This window comes from Biomphalaria glabrata, chromosome 3 (assembly GCF_947242115.1).
Source record: "Biomphalaria glabrata chromosome 3, xgBioGlab47.1, whole genome shotgun sequence".
NCBI lineage: Eukaryota > Metazoa > Mollusca > Gastropoda > Planorbidae > Biomphalaria > Biomphalaria glabrata.
This window is the reverse complement of record NC_074713.1, coordinates 32873950-32889973: the sequence shown is the minus strand read 5'-3', so window position 1 is coordinate 32889973 and position 16024 is coordinate 32873950. Positions and strand designations below refer to the sequence as shown.

Here is a 16024-nt window from a genome sequence, read left to right as displayed (position 1 = left end):
TGTACAACTGGCTCCCAACAATCTTGTGTAGATGTACAACTGGCTCCCAACAATCTGGTGTAGATGTACACCTGGCTCCCAACAATCTGGTGTAGATGTACAGCTGGCTCCCAACAATATTGTGTAGATGTACACCTGGCTCCCAACAATATTGTGTAGATGTACAGCTGGCTCCCAACAATCTTGTGAAGATGTACAGCTGGCTCCCAACAATCTGGTGTAGATGTACACCTGGCTCCCAACAATCTGGTGTAGATGTACAGCTGGCTCCCAACAATCTGGTGTAGATGTACAGCTGGCTCCCAACAATTTTGTGTAGATGTACAGCTGGCTCCCAACTATCTTGTGTAGATGTACAGCTGGCTCCCAACAATATTGTGTAGATGTACAGCTGGCTCCCAACAATCTTGTGTAGATGTACAGCTGGCTCCCAACAATATTGTGTAGATGTACACCTGGCTCCCAACAATATTGTGTAGATGTACAGCTGGTTCCCAACAACATTGTGTAGATGTACAGCTGGCTCCCAACAATCTGGTGTAGATGTACACCTGGCTTCCAACAATCTGGTGTAGATGTACAGCTGGCTCCCAACAATCTTGTGTAGATATACAGCTGGCTCCCAACAATCTTGTGTAGATGTACAGCTGGCTCCCAACAATCTTGTGAAGATGTACAGCTGGCTCCCAACAATCTGGTGTAGATGTACACCTGGCTCCCAACAATCTTGTGTAGATGTACACCTGGCTCCCAACAATCTTGTGTAGATGTACAGCTGGCTCCCAACAATTATGTGTAAATGTACAGCTGGCTCCCAACAATATTGTGTAGATGTACAGCTGGCTCCCAACATAATACTACACAATATTTTGTGTTGATCTTGCACAGCAGCCTCCCATTAGTGAATGCTGTACTGTACCGGTACTGTATTGTTTATCAAGTGAATCAAATCTTCATTTATCCTTTCTAGATTATATTTATATGATGGTTAAAATTTATTAAAAATGTGCAAGAATGATTTTTATCTCTTTTGTTTTCTTAAAATGTTAAAAGTGACATTCAAGTCCAAGCAAGATTTGATTAAGTACATGACTTTATTCATATTAAATTTTAAAAAAAATGAAGTACATGACTTTATTCAGAACTAAGAATAGTGAATTCCTCAGCTGTTTATTGTCTGAACTACACTAGTTGTTTCATTAGGCTAGCTAACCAACAAATCAGGTTTCAATAAACCAGTGGGGAGGAGTTCATGTTTAGTTTAGGTAAGAAGCTTCATTCTAGAGAAATACCTTTTGGTGGCGCTAGAATAGTTGTAGAATGGATTGTAGTAGTGTTAGGACAAATAATGGACTCTAGTTGTACATGAAAAACTCAATTTGTATCAACATACTATTGAGATGGACCACAAATACATTGTTTTTCTCAGAGCTTGTTTAAAAAAATAACAATTTATCCTAAGAACTAAATAATTATTATTATATCCAAAGAACTATACCTCATCTTAGAGAACTAAATAATTATAATTATATCCTAAAAACTAAATAATTAGTATTACTTCAATAACAAATATCAAATTTGAGCAAATATGTCAACATATCAACAGAGCCAATATGTCACAACATATCAACAAACATTTTCAGCAACAATTGACTTCCCCTTAGTTGAAGGTAAATACAAAAACAAAACAAATGATTACACTTGGTCAAAGTGGTGAAAGTTGGGCACATGAATAACATGGAGGGGGGAGTGGAAATCAAAGCTTACTTCATTACCGTATACAAATATGGTTTAGAGTTTACTGAATAGCTGTTAATACTTAACTAAACAATTATCTTATTCCTTTTACTCCTATTTCAGATTTTTAAAAATGAGCCAATGAGATAACACAAAATATAGAAATAAAATAAATCTTGTGTACAAAAAAAAAAGCACTGGCAGATACAGGGGAGGGAGGGGGGCAGCAGGGAATTTTAGTCGAGAATTCACACAATTTGTATACAAATTCTTTACATTATGTTAATAATATATACCAATTATTTATATTTAAACCAATTTTTATATTGTTTCCCCCACCCTCCCCCCAGCATTTTGGCTTATTTGGTGGGGTGGGGGCCATTGCAACGCAACATAACCCTTCGGGGGGAAGGTTCCAAGTTGTTGTAGAAATCAAAGTTTGTTATCAAATTAGTTACATATCTGTATGATAAAAGCTACTTATTGATATTTTAACCAATCTTTATATTTTGTCCCCCCCCCCTTCTTGTATGTTGACCATTTCGGTGGGGTGGGGTGATTACATCTACTGTCCTACCCACTTTAACCCTTTGATAAAAGGGGGGAGGGCAATCCAATTTTTATGCAGTATGCATAGTATAAGCTACTCATTGATAATTTTAACCCATTTGTATAGTATGTCATACCACCACATCTCAAATTAGTGAATACAAAATGAAAGAGGGTGGTCTGTACCAGGTGAGACCATGGGAGGGGCAATAAAAGCAATCCCCCCCCAGACTTTTTCTTTTGTATTTTAGTGAAGAAATTAAAAATCTGACCCTTAAATAATCTATATATTAAATTCTTTTATTGAGTCGCCCAACCCCTATTCTTTGTCAAATGCAATCATTAGCAATAATTATAAAATGGAGAGAGGATTCTAACATGATTAATTGCTTTCACTCTACTGCCCATGGACAGAATAGTCAAATATGGCAACTGAGTCTATGTAATTGGGCATGACTTTGTCATAATTTTTTTAAGAAAAACTTTGTTTTGGAAAATTTAGATTGCATAAGAAACTTATAACTATAACTGAGTAACAATTCAGATGTGTTTTGAACCCTAGTATTGTCACCTTTTCCCAATCTTTACTGAATCTCAGATTTTTCAATTGTATAAATTACTTTGTGACTAGAACTCACAATTTATACTTGAATCCTAAAAATATAAAATTAAGACTAAAATCTAATAAGTCAAATTAATTTATTCTTCATCTTCCAAATTTGAATTATAGTTCTGTAACAAAACAAAGTTACAAACAGGCAGATTGAACATAATTAATCACTTAAAGATGAACAAATTTTATTTTTTGAAGAAATTTTTTTTGACAGCGATCTCAAAGCCTTAATCTAAATTAAATCAACTTAATATGAGGGCTATCTTTTCTTTTCAAGGAACAAATAGATTGTATTTGCTATGTAGTAAGGGTCTATCAATTTATATTATATTTAAAAAAAATAAAAACATTATTCAAAACATTCTTAAAAATCAAGACATTTTGTGCGCATCAAAACAGCAGAATATCCAAAAAACATTTAACCATTGTTCTGTTAACATCTAACAAAACAGGCCTAGCAAAAAAGGTCTTACTTAACATGAGATAATATTATGATAAATACGCCTAATAAAGATATACTTACACTACTTGTGCCTTAATTGTCAGTCACATTTCAGTATCTGCCCTTGCCCCCATCCCCCCCCAAGTTACTTTATTTTACTTAAATTGTGACCTGCGTTTTTTAATAGGATGAAGCTTTAGATGTCAAGAAAATGTGTTTCTGCAGTTAAGAATGCAAGAAAATGCTGTCCTCCACCCCAAACCCCAGTTGAGGAGCTTACAGTGCTTGCCAGACCCCCAACAGTCAAGAGAAGGGCCACCAACATAGCTTTTTTTTTTTCCAGAACATTAAGAAACACTGCTCTAATTGTAATATGGACATTAAGAAACACTGCTCTAATTGTTATATGGACCACTATATGCTCTGTGTGTGCGTTTATACATAGGGTTAGGGTTTGAACCCCCACCCCCCTCTTCAAAAGTTCTAGATCTGCTAGTGGATGAAAGTGTACTAAAAGCTTGGAAAGTGTGACCATAGAAAAATAAGTCTCAGTTCAGCCCTTAGAGTTTTGAGCTGTACAAAATGTGATGGCAAGTTTTATGGGGAAAATAGTCTGGTTTGTATGAATGATCAACAATTCCAGAAAACTGAAAACCACCAATGCTTGCAGTTCCACAAGTTTGACTGAAGCTTCCTACACAAATACCTTTGAATTACAGTTAACAAGTTACAGATAAATAAATAATGTTCAAATAACTGAGCTTGTTAGTACTATTGAAGTACAATTAGACAAAAATCATAAATTACATTCACTACTAATAGGTTACTAGTTCTACTGTTGCTAAACTATTATAATTGTAAGTCATTACTGTTTTCAAATTGATAATTTTTCCAAATTTTATCGAATAAACTCTTACAATTAACTTGTGCTTTAAGTTTAGCACACAACAAAAAGGCACCAGACATTTTCCTATGGAGTGAGTAAGTTTCTTCTGGTGGTGGAGTTAACCTATGTTTCATCATGACAGGGATCAGGCTCTGTACACGGGCTGTCACACTCTGTTGGCCAAAGTCAAAAACATCCACAGAGAAAGCTTCTCCAAGAATTGCAACAGCATCACAATGGGCATCTTCCATCACCTGATGAAACAAGTGGAGACTTTGGTACATGCAAAATGTAATCTATGCAAGTTCACAGCTTCAGTTTTAGGAAACTTAAGTCACTAGCTTTAGTTGACAGAAATGTTAAAAAAATCAGGAGGAAATTGATAGGAACTTTTCATTCATTCATGTCACCCAAAGTTATTGAAGTAGCTGGTCATGATCTGTATGTTTGTCTTGCAAAGTTTGTTTGTGTCTTAGAGAACCATTGTGTTTAGTTGTAGTGTCATAAAAGTTTTGACAGTTTGTTTGACTAGAGTGTCTTAGAGAACCTGACAGTTTGTTTGACTAGAGTGTCTTAGAGAACCTGACAAAAAGTTAGTTTGACTAGAATCTCTTAGAGAACCTGACAGTTTGTTTGACTAGAGTGTCTTAGAGAACCTGACAAAAAGTTTGTTTGACTAGAATCTCTTAGAGAACCTGACAGTTTGTTTGACTAGATTGTCTTAGAGAACCTGACAAAAAGTTTGTTTGACTAGAATCTCTTAGAGAACCTGACAGTTTGTTTGACTAGATTGTCTTAGAGAACCTGACAAAAAGTTTGTTTGACTAGATTGTCTTAGAGAACCTGACAGTTAGTTTGACTAGATAGTCTTAGAGAACCCGACAAAAGTTTGTTTGACTAGATTGTCTTAGAGAACCTGACAGTTAGTTTGACTAGATAGTCTTAGAGAACCCGACAAAAGTTTGTTTGACTTGATTGTCTTAGAGAACCTGACAAAAAGTTTGTTTGACTTGAGTGTCCTAGAGAACATGACAGTTTGTTTGACTATGGAGTGTCTTAAAGAACCTGACAGTTTGTTTGACTAGAGTGTTTCTCTCTCTTATGAACATACTGACTCAGAGACAAAAAGTAAATAGCAAACCTTTGTTTCATATCCTGTCAGAAAACCCAGATCCCTAGATCTAAGTAAAACTTCCTTTCTGTTACCATCAGCAGCTGCCTTGATGACTAGAATGTATTTATCAACAAACTTTTTACTGAACTCTCTACTAGCCCCAAAGTCCAAGAGAACCAACTGAAATTAGGGGTAAATTCAAGATACAATCACAATGAAGACACATTTCAATGAAGTATACACAAAAAAAAATTAATAAAAAGTAGTGCACTAAAAGGTATAAAATAATTTAACAAGAATATAATCACACAAACTCAGAGGCAGCCCCGTCGGATCAGCCTATTTGCAAGACGTAATTCTATTTTGATTGTCAAAAGTAATAATGTTTCAAAGATTTATTTGCCATTGTACAAAATTTTTTTCTGTCTTACATGTTTCAAAATTAAAGATAATTAACTTCCTTGTCCAAACCTCCCGCTGGACAACGGGGGATGGCAGCGAGCTGGGTATAAACCCGGGATCGTCAAGATAATCAGTCCAGCACGCTAACTGCAGGACCAGGCATTGCTGTTAACATAATAACAAACTGGTTAAAAACTAATACGTAGCCTATTATTGATAAAGAGATATATACACATTATGGCATGACATCTCCCGGATATGTACAATATGTCAGACGAGCGATTTTAGATAATCTTTCAGCATTGATTTATAATTGAAAAAAAGAAGAAGAAAAGAATAGATATCTTGCTTGTAGGCCTACTTTGATGTCTCAACACAGTTAACAACAGAGCTATTGGCATTTTCATTTAAATGGAACTAGAATGAGGATGTAGATCTACCTAAATTAAACTTCTGATTAAGCACTCTTAAGATCTATATCAACTAAGTCTAGATCTAAAATATAAATTTGGAATAATTTAGATGTAATTAGATTTATGAAAATAAAAAGCCTAGATAATCTATCAACAGACTGAATGCATTGGTGCACCGAGTGAGTTCTTTTAGCATTTCATTTGAAGAAATAATTCCAAATGACGTCAAAGGAAAAAAAATCCACTATGTCACACAGCCTATTTAGACTTAAAATGCCTTCATCAATACCAGCCAGTTATCGAGTGTTCATAGACATTGGTGCACCTAGTGAGTTCTTTTAGCATTTCATTTAAAGACCAACTGAAGAGGTTTTTTTCGAAATTGAGATAGCGATTGATTCAGACAGTAGATAGCATCAAAGTTAGTTCCTAAAATTTTGAGATTTTAGAAAAGCGTATTTATATTAGAAAAAGTAATTTGAAAGTGGAAAAAATAACGAGATTTGAAAATCAGCTTCAATGGCCGAAACCGGAAGTGATGTCTTGTAATGGACTGAGAAAATGTAAATAAAAATAGACATGGCTGGATACGTTATTGATAGCGATTCAGATAATATACTTATCTAAATCTAGCTGTCAAACAATTTTAAATGATACTTATCATGGAATGCACCAAAATGCCCTGAAGATAACTCTTCTACTTTTTCTAAATATATTATAGAGCAGACTATTTAATTAATATAATTATTATCAGATAGATTAATAGATAGGACTAGAGTCACTAGACTGTCACTAGGGCAGCACTAGACTATTTAGTCTAAGTTAGACTTAGACTACTAGGGGGTAGAAGACTACTAGGGGGTAGACAGTCACTTATGTGTTATGACTAGATCTAGAATAATCTAGATAGTAGTAGATTCTAGATCTACAAATTATAATAATAAACTATACTAGTATACTAAAAGTATAAGTCTATTATAATTTTTATTATAACAAAACTAAATGGATAGATCTGTCTAATCTATCTATTTCTAGATCTAATTCTAGCTAGGCCTTCTAACACTTTTACTAGTCACTCACTAGATTTCACTAGATCTAGTTTATATAATAATAATACTTGACTTGTAGTAATACTAATAGAGTTTAATACTTATACTAGAGACACTAGAGTAATAGTTTATAAACTAGTAGATTTAAGTAGATCTAGAGTAATCTAGACTAGCCTCTATCTATGTTAGTCTAAGCCCAGTTGCCAACATTTTTTAATGCTTGAATTTGTATATCTCTGTAATAGTACTAGATCTTATTATTCTAATTGTAAGAGTAGTAAGACCTAATGAGTAGTGTCCTAGCATAAAAATTATTCATAGATATAAATAAATATAATATTATATTAGTCAAGGACTAAACTTAAACCTAAAGCCTAAGTTAAATCTAGATCTATATAGAATATATTTATAAAAGATCTAATACTTATATAGCCCTCTACTAGCCCTTACTATACTTATTAATAAGGCTAGACTTTATTCGATCTAAAAAATAATAAGTCATAAGTCATCATTTATATTGGTAATATTAAATATGTGACATGTCTTTAAGTCTTAAACTTAAACAGGGTCGGTCCTAACGATTGCAGGGCCTTATGCCTTATGTGAAACTGATTGCGCAGGGCCTAGTCTGGGTGGGAATAAGGAAAATAAGTGGAAATTAAGCTTTTGTATTAAAAAAAATTCGACTTTGAATTTTATTCAATCTTTACTAAGTACAAGATTATGATCAAATTAACTTTACTTTACGAACTTTGCAACCTATGGCATATTAATATGCCAGTCACTTTTAAAGTAAATAAAGGATGGAAACTTCCGATTAAAGTGAAAATTTGCCTGATTTTTACATTTTATTACATAAAAGCTGACAATGCCTTTTATCGCGCGAAGGATTAGCGTTTTCCAGAATGAATGACACCCACAAATGACAATTTTGTCTATTTTTCAGGAGATTTTTATGAGCTTTCATGAGATTTCCAGGTTTTATATATATATACCGGTATATATATATATATATATATATTGCAATTTAACAATTACACCTAGAATTAGTGTGGGGCCTATGAAAGTGCAGGGTCCACTGCGACCGCATAGGTTGCAGTGGCTTAAGACCGGCCCTGGTCTTAGATATATTATATTGCCTAGACCTAGAGTAGAGTAATTTATTATTATTAAGAACAATAAGAGTTAGATGTTAATGTTAGATCAGATAATCAGTATAACATATAATATATATATATAACCACTAGTTCTATATATATGTATACATAATTAAGTATAAATGTTAATAAATAAATTTTAAAAAATCTATTTTACAGAAAACATATGACATGTGGCATACAGACAAGTTTACTAGATGGATCTTTCATCATTTTGGAAATACAAGAAGAGTTAATATTCCCTGTTTCTATTTTGAAACAAATCACAGAAACATTCTACAATTTTATTTTATATAATAAATACCAATAAATGTAAATACAAAATCACATTTTAATAGAGTTCTTCATTATACACACAACATTATTTTAGTATGTTCCTTTTCACTTGGTAGGTTTAGACAAAGCTTCGAATCAGGATTTAATATTATTATGTCATAGCCCAAAACTCCAGCAGGATGTTAGTTAATGGCAGTGGTCAATGTTTGAACCTGAGACCACAGAGAAGACAGTTCGGAGCGCAAACCACACAACTTTCTGCGTTTCGAAACGTATTGAAATTTTGATCATTTCTATGTTATTGCAGTTTTGAATGTCCATTGCAATGATGACTTGATCTGTAAAGGGGTTACATTTAAAAAAAATAAGAGTTGGATCTCATTCTTCGAATGATGCTATTTATTAGAAATTGCAAGGTGGAATAGATATTAGAGGCCAAAAGAAAATCCACTGCTGAGGGAAGACGTAGACGTCGTAAAGAATATTTAAATTGACCAGCTAGGGCTGCGTAGCCATGGAAAATACTGCATTCCTCGTTAATCTTTCAACTCGACTGCCAGCCTTATTTATTTAACACTTTAAATTATGAATAGCTCTGCATTTTTTAATAACAATAAAAATGTAAAAAAAAAAAAAATATATATATTCAGTGATTAACTGGCAATAATTGGGTTACTAAAATTTAATAAAATGAGTTGCATAACTACATCAACAGTAGCCTATATGCATTACTGAATATTATATTGATGCTACAATTTATTTTCCACTTCCCAGAGAAAAGAAAAAAAACAACTCCTTTTCCAGTAGGATAATCTCTTATATTTATAGTCTAAACACAATTTAAAACTTTGTTACAGTTACAGATTAACTTGCTAACTTAACTATCTAATGATTCTATTCGTGAGATTAATGGAAATTCAATTTTTACATATATATTTATAGAACTATTTAAGTAAGAGTGTAACAAAATCCATATTTCGTATATTAATAATAATATAGAATTGGTAGATCTGGGTCTAATTTTTGCCTGTTTTTAGAAATTTAGATCTAGTAGATCTAAATCAGACTACCTTTAAGTCTAGGTTAAGGTTAGAGCAATTTGCTAGTGTTGTACGAGGTTGTGACTCTAGATTCAAACTAAATATAATCGTGTACTACAATAACTACATTGAATGAGTTCAACATTGTAATTAATGTTGTTTTTTCCCCATATTTGGCCTATTTAGGGACGACTATAGGTTAATAATCACTATTAGTGTATAGATAGTGTATATAATTTTAAACTTTGTTTTTCTAGATCTAGGCCCAGCACCTCGATCGGATCAGTCTAGATAGATCTATATAGATAGGTCTAATCTCTAAATATCCAATAGGCCTACTACTATTACTAGGTCTAGACTTCATCTAATTAAATTTAGGTCTCTTCCTTCATACATCATTAATGATCTGAGAAAAGACGATCTAGCTCTTGATCAAAAGCACTAGATGTAGAACTAGAATACACCTGAAGCAGTAACATAAGCCATAAATTGCGTAACTTGACTAAAACGAATTGAGGCGCGCGGTACTGCGTGGGCTGAAACGCTGTTCACTTGACTAGATCAAGAATAAGCCGACAAACAGCAGATCTAACATGCAAAGCCATAAATTGCGTGATTTGACCTAATTTCCCCAACTCTAACATCCACTTTTTATAAATTGGTGTGTTTTAGTCGCCTTTGTTTTCAGAAACTGGCATTCCTGTAAAAAGGAATAGGGAAATACGCTAAGCCATAAACTGAAAAATTTGACCTAATTTGCCTTAAACTACGTCATCGACCTTGGTTGTCTGGGAAATACTGATCTCGAATGGCTTCGAGATTGTGAAATTTAATAGTCCCTAAAACGCACATTAAATTGCTTATATCTAAATAATTACAAAGAATATAGGTCTAATATTTCGTATGTATGTTTTTTTTAAGCATTATGAAACTAAAAAAAAGTATTACACCGGTTTCCGCATCTGACCCCAAAACCTCTTCAGTTGGTCTTTAAAGAATTAATTCCATATGACGTCAAAGGGAAAAAAAAGCACTACGTTACACGGCCTAGTTAGACTAAAAAATGCCTTCATCAATACAAGCAATTTTTCGAGGGTTCATGGACATTGGTGCACCGAGTTTTTAGTATTACATTTAAAGAATCCATTCATATGACGTCAAAGGAAACAAAATTTCAATTCCGTCACAATGGGCTAGTACAAAAAAAAATGTCTTTATTAACACGAGATATTTAACGACATTGGTGCACTGAGTTCTAATAGAATTTATTTAAAGAGGATTAAAGCCGCATTTTGTGTGTGTTTTGTCAGTCTGTCTGTCCGTCATGTTAATATAAAAAAACAACTAAAAGCTATAGAAAATTTGATTAACCTTTAATTTTTGTTTCGAAACATCACAATAGTTTTAAGTATGTTTGTTTGTAAAATGTTTTACATAATTCGGATGTTCCTTCAGAGTTGAAGATAGTTTACTTCCTAGTCCAAACCTCCCGCAGGACGACGTGGGATGGGAGCGGGCAGGGTTTGAACCCTCGACCGTCGATAAATCCGAACGACAGTCCAGCGAGCAAACCGCACAGCCATCCAAGTATGAACGCAATAGATTTAAGTATATATAATAGATTGTTCCGGATGTTTGTATAGTAAGAGAAAAAGAGAATTCCAGATAAATGTAATACTGTTAATTAAGTTTTTGGGATGGCCTTGTATAAAAATTAGATGTACCACAGCCTTGTGGGGAGATTTTCATACCATACTTTTGTGTTTGGAAGTTGTTTTCCTTGTAATATTTTAGCTAGAAAATTAAATGTACTGTAAGAGAGAAGTGAGATTTTACATAAAAATAGAATTAAAATATTTTTCATAAAAAATCCGGATCAACATTTTTTCGTAAATGCGAAGATTATTTGTTTTATTAATTAGAAGAGGGATTTCAAACAGTTATTTGGTGTTAGTAGATTTTTCATATAGTTTTGGTTTTAGGCACATCGGCACAATTTTAGGCCATGTTATGCCTGCATTCCCCCAAGGACTGCTCTCTCTCTCTACACAGCAAGGTCCAAATTCCATACAGTCAAATCATTAAAATCAAGGTCTATTCACAGTTAAAATTGTAAAGGTAGTAAAAATTTAATAATTTGGTAAAAATCTAATGTAAATAGTACATGTTCACAAATTCATAAATCAGATCTTCGTAGACAACACCACTTCCCGGATAAAGCCCAGTACCTTCCCAGGGTCGACATTATCGAATAGTGTTTTTAAGTTAGTGGCTCTAAAATATTTCTCCCTGACATCCTGATATCTGGGGCAATCAACGAGGATATGTTCCACGGTGAGGCGAGAGTCACAGTACTCACTAAGTGGGGGTTTATCTCTCTTCAGCACAAAAGAGTGCGTGATGTAGGTGTGGCCAATCCTAAGTCTGGACATGGTCATGCTACCACGCCTTGTCAGACCCTTAGATGTGAGCCACCACCTGACACCCGCCACAATCTGCCTGAGTTTATTGTGAGTCTCAGCCTCCCATCGGTTCTGCCACTCTCGATAGGTGGCAGAGGCAATACTTTGTCTCAGGTCCGAGCAGGGAACCTGGGTTCCTGACACAGCATGATTTAGGGCTCTCTTTGCTTCTCTGTCTGCGGCTTTGTTTCCCTCAATGCCAACATGGGAGGGCACCCAGATGAAGGTGACATCCCTATGTTCGGCTGTTATTTGGTCCAACAGCTTCAGGCTCTTATGTACCAATGGGATGTCAGTCTTCATCCGCCCCAAAGCTTGCAATGCAGATTTAAAACCATTATCGTTTGCCCAATTTTGAATTTTGTTTAAACATAGCTGTAATTTTCTTTCTAAGGTGTTCATCTTTTTCCCATAAGTAAAAATGACAAAGTCATCAACATACAAAGAGCACTCTATGAGGGGACAGAGCATTTATGATGCTATTTATTTTAATGTTGAACAGGGTGACTGACAGAATGCTGCCCTGGGGTACACCCATTTCCTGGTCATGAGTGTCAGAAGCAGAGTTGCCCACTCGAACCTGAAATTTTCGGTCTTTCAGGAATTCCCCCACAAAACGGGGGAGGTGTCCCTTAAGCCCCATAAGCTCCAGGTCACGTAGAATGCCATGTTTCGAGGTTGTATCATAGGCCTTTTCTATATCGAAGAATACAACTACTAGATGTTCTCATCTGAGTAATGCATTTCTAATATAAGCTTCCAGCCTTACCAGGTGGTCAGTTGTTGTCCGCCCCTGCCGGAATCTGCACTGGTAGTTGGAGATCACTTTATTCCTCTCCAGGTACCAGACCAGCCTACTGTTAATAATTCTTTCCATGGTTTTGCAGATGCAACTTGTTAGTGCTATTGGTCGATAGTTAGCTGGGTCAGAGCCGTCTCTTCCCGGTTTAGGTATCGGTATAACTGTGGCTTTCCTCCAGCTGTTTGGGAAAGCGCCTGTTTGCCACACACAGTTATAGACCCCTAGCAGGACTGCCAATGAGGGTTCGGGAAGGTGCTTGAGGAACTGGTAATGGATTTCGTCTTCTCCAGGCGCTGTGTCATGTGACTTGTCCAGCGATTCCCTCAGTTCCTCAAGCGAGAACGGTTTGTTGTAGTCTTCATTGTTCTCTGACCTGAAATCAATGGGGTGTATTTCCTCCCTGGTTTTGACTTTTTGGAACTCTGGCGTGTAGTGTGCAGTGGATGATTTTTCTGCTTTTGAGGATGCAAGGCAGTCAGCTATTTCTCTGGGGGACGTGACAGTTCGTCCTTGGTTTTTCAAATGCCCTATTGCATTTGATTCTTTCCCTTTGATTCGCCTTACTGCCTTCCAAACTGCTCTAGCAGAAGTTTTGGCATCCAGACTGCCGACAAAACTTCTCCAGGAATTCCTTTTGGCTGACCGTATGGTTTGTCTAGCCTTTGCTCTAGCTATCCTGAATAGCTTTAGGTTTTCCTGGGAAGGATTCTTTATAAATGCAGCCAGTCGTTTTTTCCTATCGCCAATAGCCCTTTTGCAAGCTGTATCAAACCATGGTTTGCTAGGCCGTTTTGGATTTGCAGAGGTTAGGGGTATAACTTTCCTGGCTATACTTAGTAGCTTGCTAGCAAAGGTATCAGCTGGGTTCTGTTCATCGAGGATATTTTCTGTGATATCCTCGGAGCATCTTTTTTGGAATTGTTCCCAATGGGCCTTATTCAGTTTCCACCGCTGAGGTCGTCCTAATGAAGGAAGATTGTTAGTAATGATGATTGGGAAGTGATCACTTCCCCGTAGATCATTGCTAACTGACCATTTAAAGTCGTCCAGAAGTCCGGGGACGCATACGGTGAGGTCAATGCATGTGAGTGATCCAGTTCCTGGGTGCAAGTAGGTCGGTGATGCATCATTAAGTATGCATAAATCATGTTGGAGGAAGATATCCTCCAGCATACGACCTCTTGTGTCGGTATTGTTGGATCCCCACATGGTGTTATGGGCATTGAAATCCCCAAGGATTAAATAAGGCCGGGGGAGTTGTTTCAATAGGTCCTCCATGTCTGTTCGGTTTAATGGAGCGCCTGGTGGTAGATACAGGCTGCAGCAAATGATAACCTTGTAAAGGGTTATCCTAGCTGCTACGGCCTGTAGTGTGCTCTGTAGTTCTACCCTCTCATGGGGGATGCTATCCTTCACAAGGATACAGACTCCACCTGATGCTCTCTCTGCATCCTCAACATTCTTGCTGTAAGAACTGTAGCTTCGGAAACTGATGCTATCTTTCAGAAATGTTTCCTGTAAGCAGACAGCTACAGGAGTCTCAGAGTCCATCAGTAGCTGCATTTCCTCATAATTGGCCTTGAGGCCTCTACAATTCCACTGTACAATTCTGGAATCCATGGCTTATTCTAAATGACCTACTTGGAGCTATTTGGCCTTGGGAGGCCCCCGGAGGGGTTTCCATTTATTCCAGTGACCTTGGTATTTTTATTCTTGGGTTTGGATGGAAAGGAGGACAACCCCCTGTTGGGGGATGTCTTTCCCTCTGGAGAGGGGAGATCCCTCTGGTTAGAGCAGAGGTTATTTCCTCCTCGCTCACCTCGGGCATCCTCTCCGCTTTGATTTCTCCCCTTAGGGAGTTGGTCAACCTCTAATTCTGTAGAGGTTGGGGTGTCTGGCTGGGTTCTCTGAGGAGAACCTGTATCAGACACTCCTGGTTCTCCCGGAGTGTTGGTTTTGACATGCTGCTCAGTCTCCATGCTCTCATCAGCGAGCACAGAGAACCTGTTCTTTAGCATAACAACAGGGCTTTCTTGTTTCTTCAGAGGTGTGTTCTTTGGCGGTGTTTTCTTCTGAGTTGGAGGAGGAGGAGGGGGTGGTGGGGTCAATGTGTCCATTTGTGTGGCTATGGATCTTCCTATCTTAGCAACAGCCTGGGCGTAGGTCTTTGTCAAGCCAAATCGGCCCTTGGGTAGGGCCAATACAGCCAATTTCGCCTGGCTGAAGGTACATCCATTTCTTGCCTTGTACTCTTGCACGGCAACCTTCTGTTTCCACACAGGGCAGTCCTTGGAGTAGGCTGATAGGCCAGCGTGACAGTTTGGGCATTTGAACTGGGCTGTGCATCCCTTGTCCTCATGACCCTCTCCAGCACATCTGGCACACACAGTGTTCCACAGTGTTCCTCTTGCGGACTGCCGCGCAGTGTCCATAACCCTGGCACTTGAAGCACCTCATGGGGTTAGGTATGTAGGGCCTCACTGGAACTCGTAAGTATCCTGCCTCCCACTACTGACTTGCGTCCCTTATAGATAAGAAAAGGGCTCAGCTTTGTCAGGCTTTTCCTGTCCTCTGTGCACTTGACCACCAAAAATGATGGCCAGGTAGTACAGCTTTTTGTGGCCTCCTCCTTTTTTGCCTCAATATGGCGTCTCTTGCCCAGACTTAAATCTGGGGCAAGTAGTTTATTGGGGTTTTTTTTGTCCATATATATTCTTGTTAGTTCGGCACCTGTGCTCACCACCCGCCATCGAGTCCAACAAGGGGACAGGCCATTCGGAAGTCCAGAATGAGCCCGCCAGGGCTACACAGGTGCTATACTCAGTCAGCTGCTGCATCGGACATGTGTCTGATACAGCAGCTCCCTGATTGACCCTCCAGCCACCGCCCTCCAGCCGGTTGACCCAGAGCGGGCCATCTGGGCCTCAGGTCTAGGGGAACTTGGAGCCAAAGTATTGTGTTGTGGTGGTTTATCCTCAGATAGCCACCACTCAAACACCAGGATCTCTTTATCGCCCCGTACCCGTCGCAGTCCACGGCAAATGGACTGGTCTAGGACGTAGTGAGAATTTAAAGTTAAGGA

The 16024-nt window shown here is 37.2% G+C and overlaps 1 protein-coding gene and 1 long non-coding RNA gene across 8 annotated transcripts in view; one reads left to right on the top strand and one right to left on the bottom strand.

The window, feature by feature from the left end:
• Positions 1 to 1187: 1187 nt before the first annotated feature.
• LOC106061379 (atypical kinase COQ8B, mitochondrial-like) overlaps positions 1188 to 16024 on the bottom strand; it is a 58310-nt gene continuing 43473 nt past the window's right edge. For all 7 annotated transcript variants that reach the window (XM_056024594.1, XM_056024591.1, XM_056024593.1 and 4 more), the window contains 2 exons: positions 5369 to 5521; positions 1188 to 4481 (listed from right to left, as the gene is read on the bottom strand). In XM_056024594.1, the coding sequence (XP_055880569.1) occupies positions 4191 to 4481; positions 5369 to 5521 (444 nt within the window). In that variant the 3' untranslated portion in view covers positions 1188 to 4190. The remainder of the gene's footprint in view (positions 4482 to 5368; positions 5522 to 16024) is intronic.
• LOC129925246 (uncharacterized) lies at positions 6509 to 8691 on the top strand. Its single transcript, XR_008777074.1, has 2 exons — positions 6509 to 6719; positions 8522 to 8691. It is a non-coding gene; the product is annotated as an uncharacterized LOC129925246 (long non-coding RNA).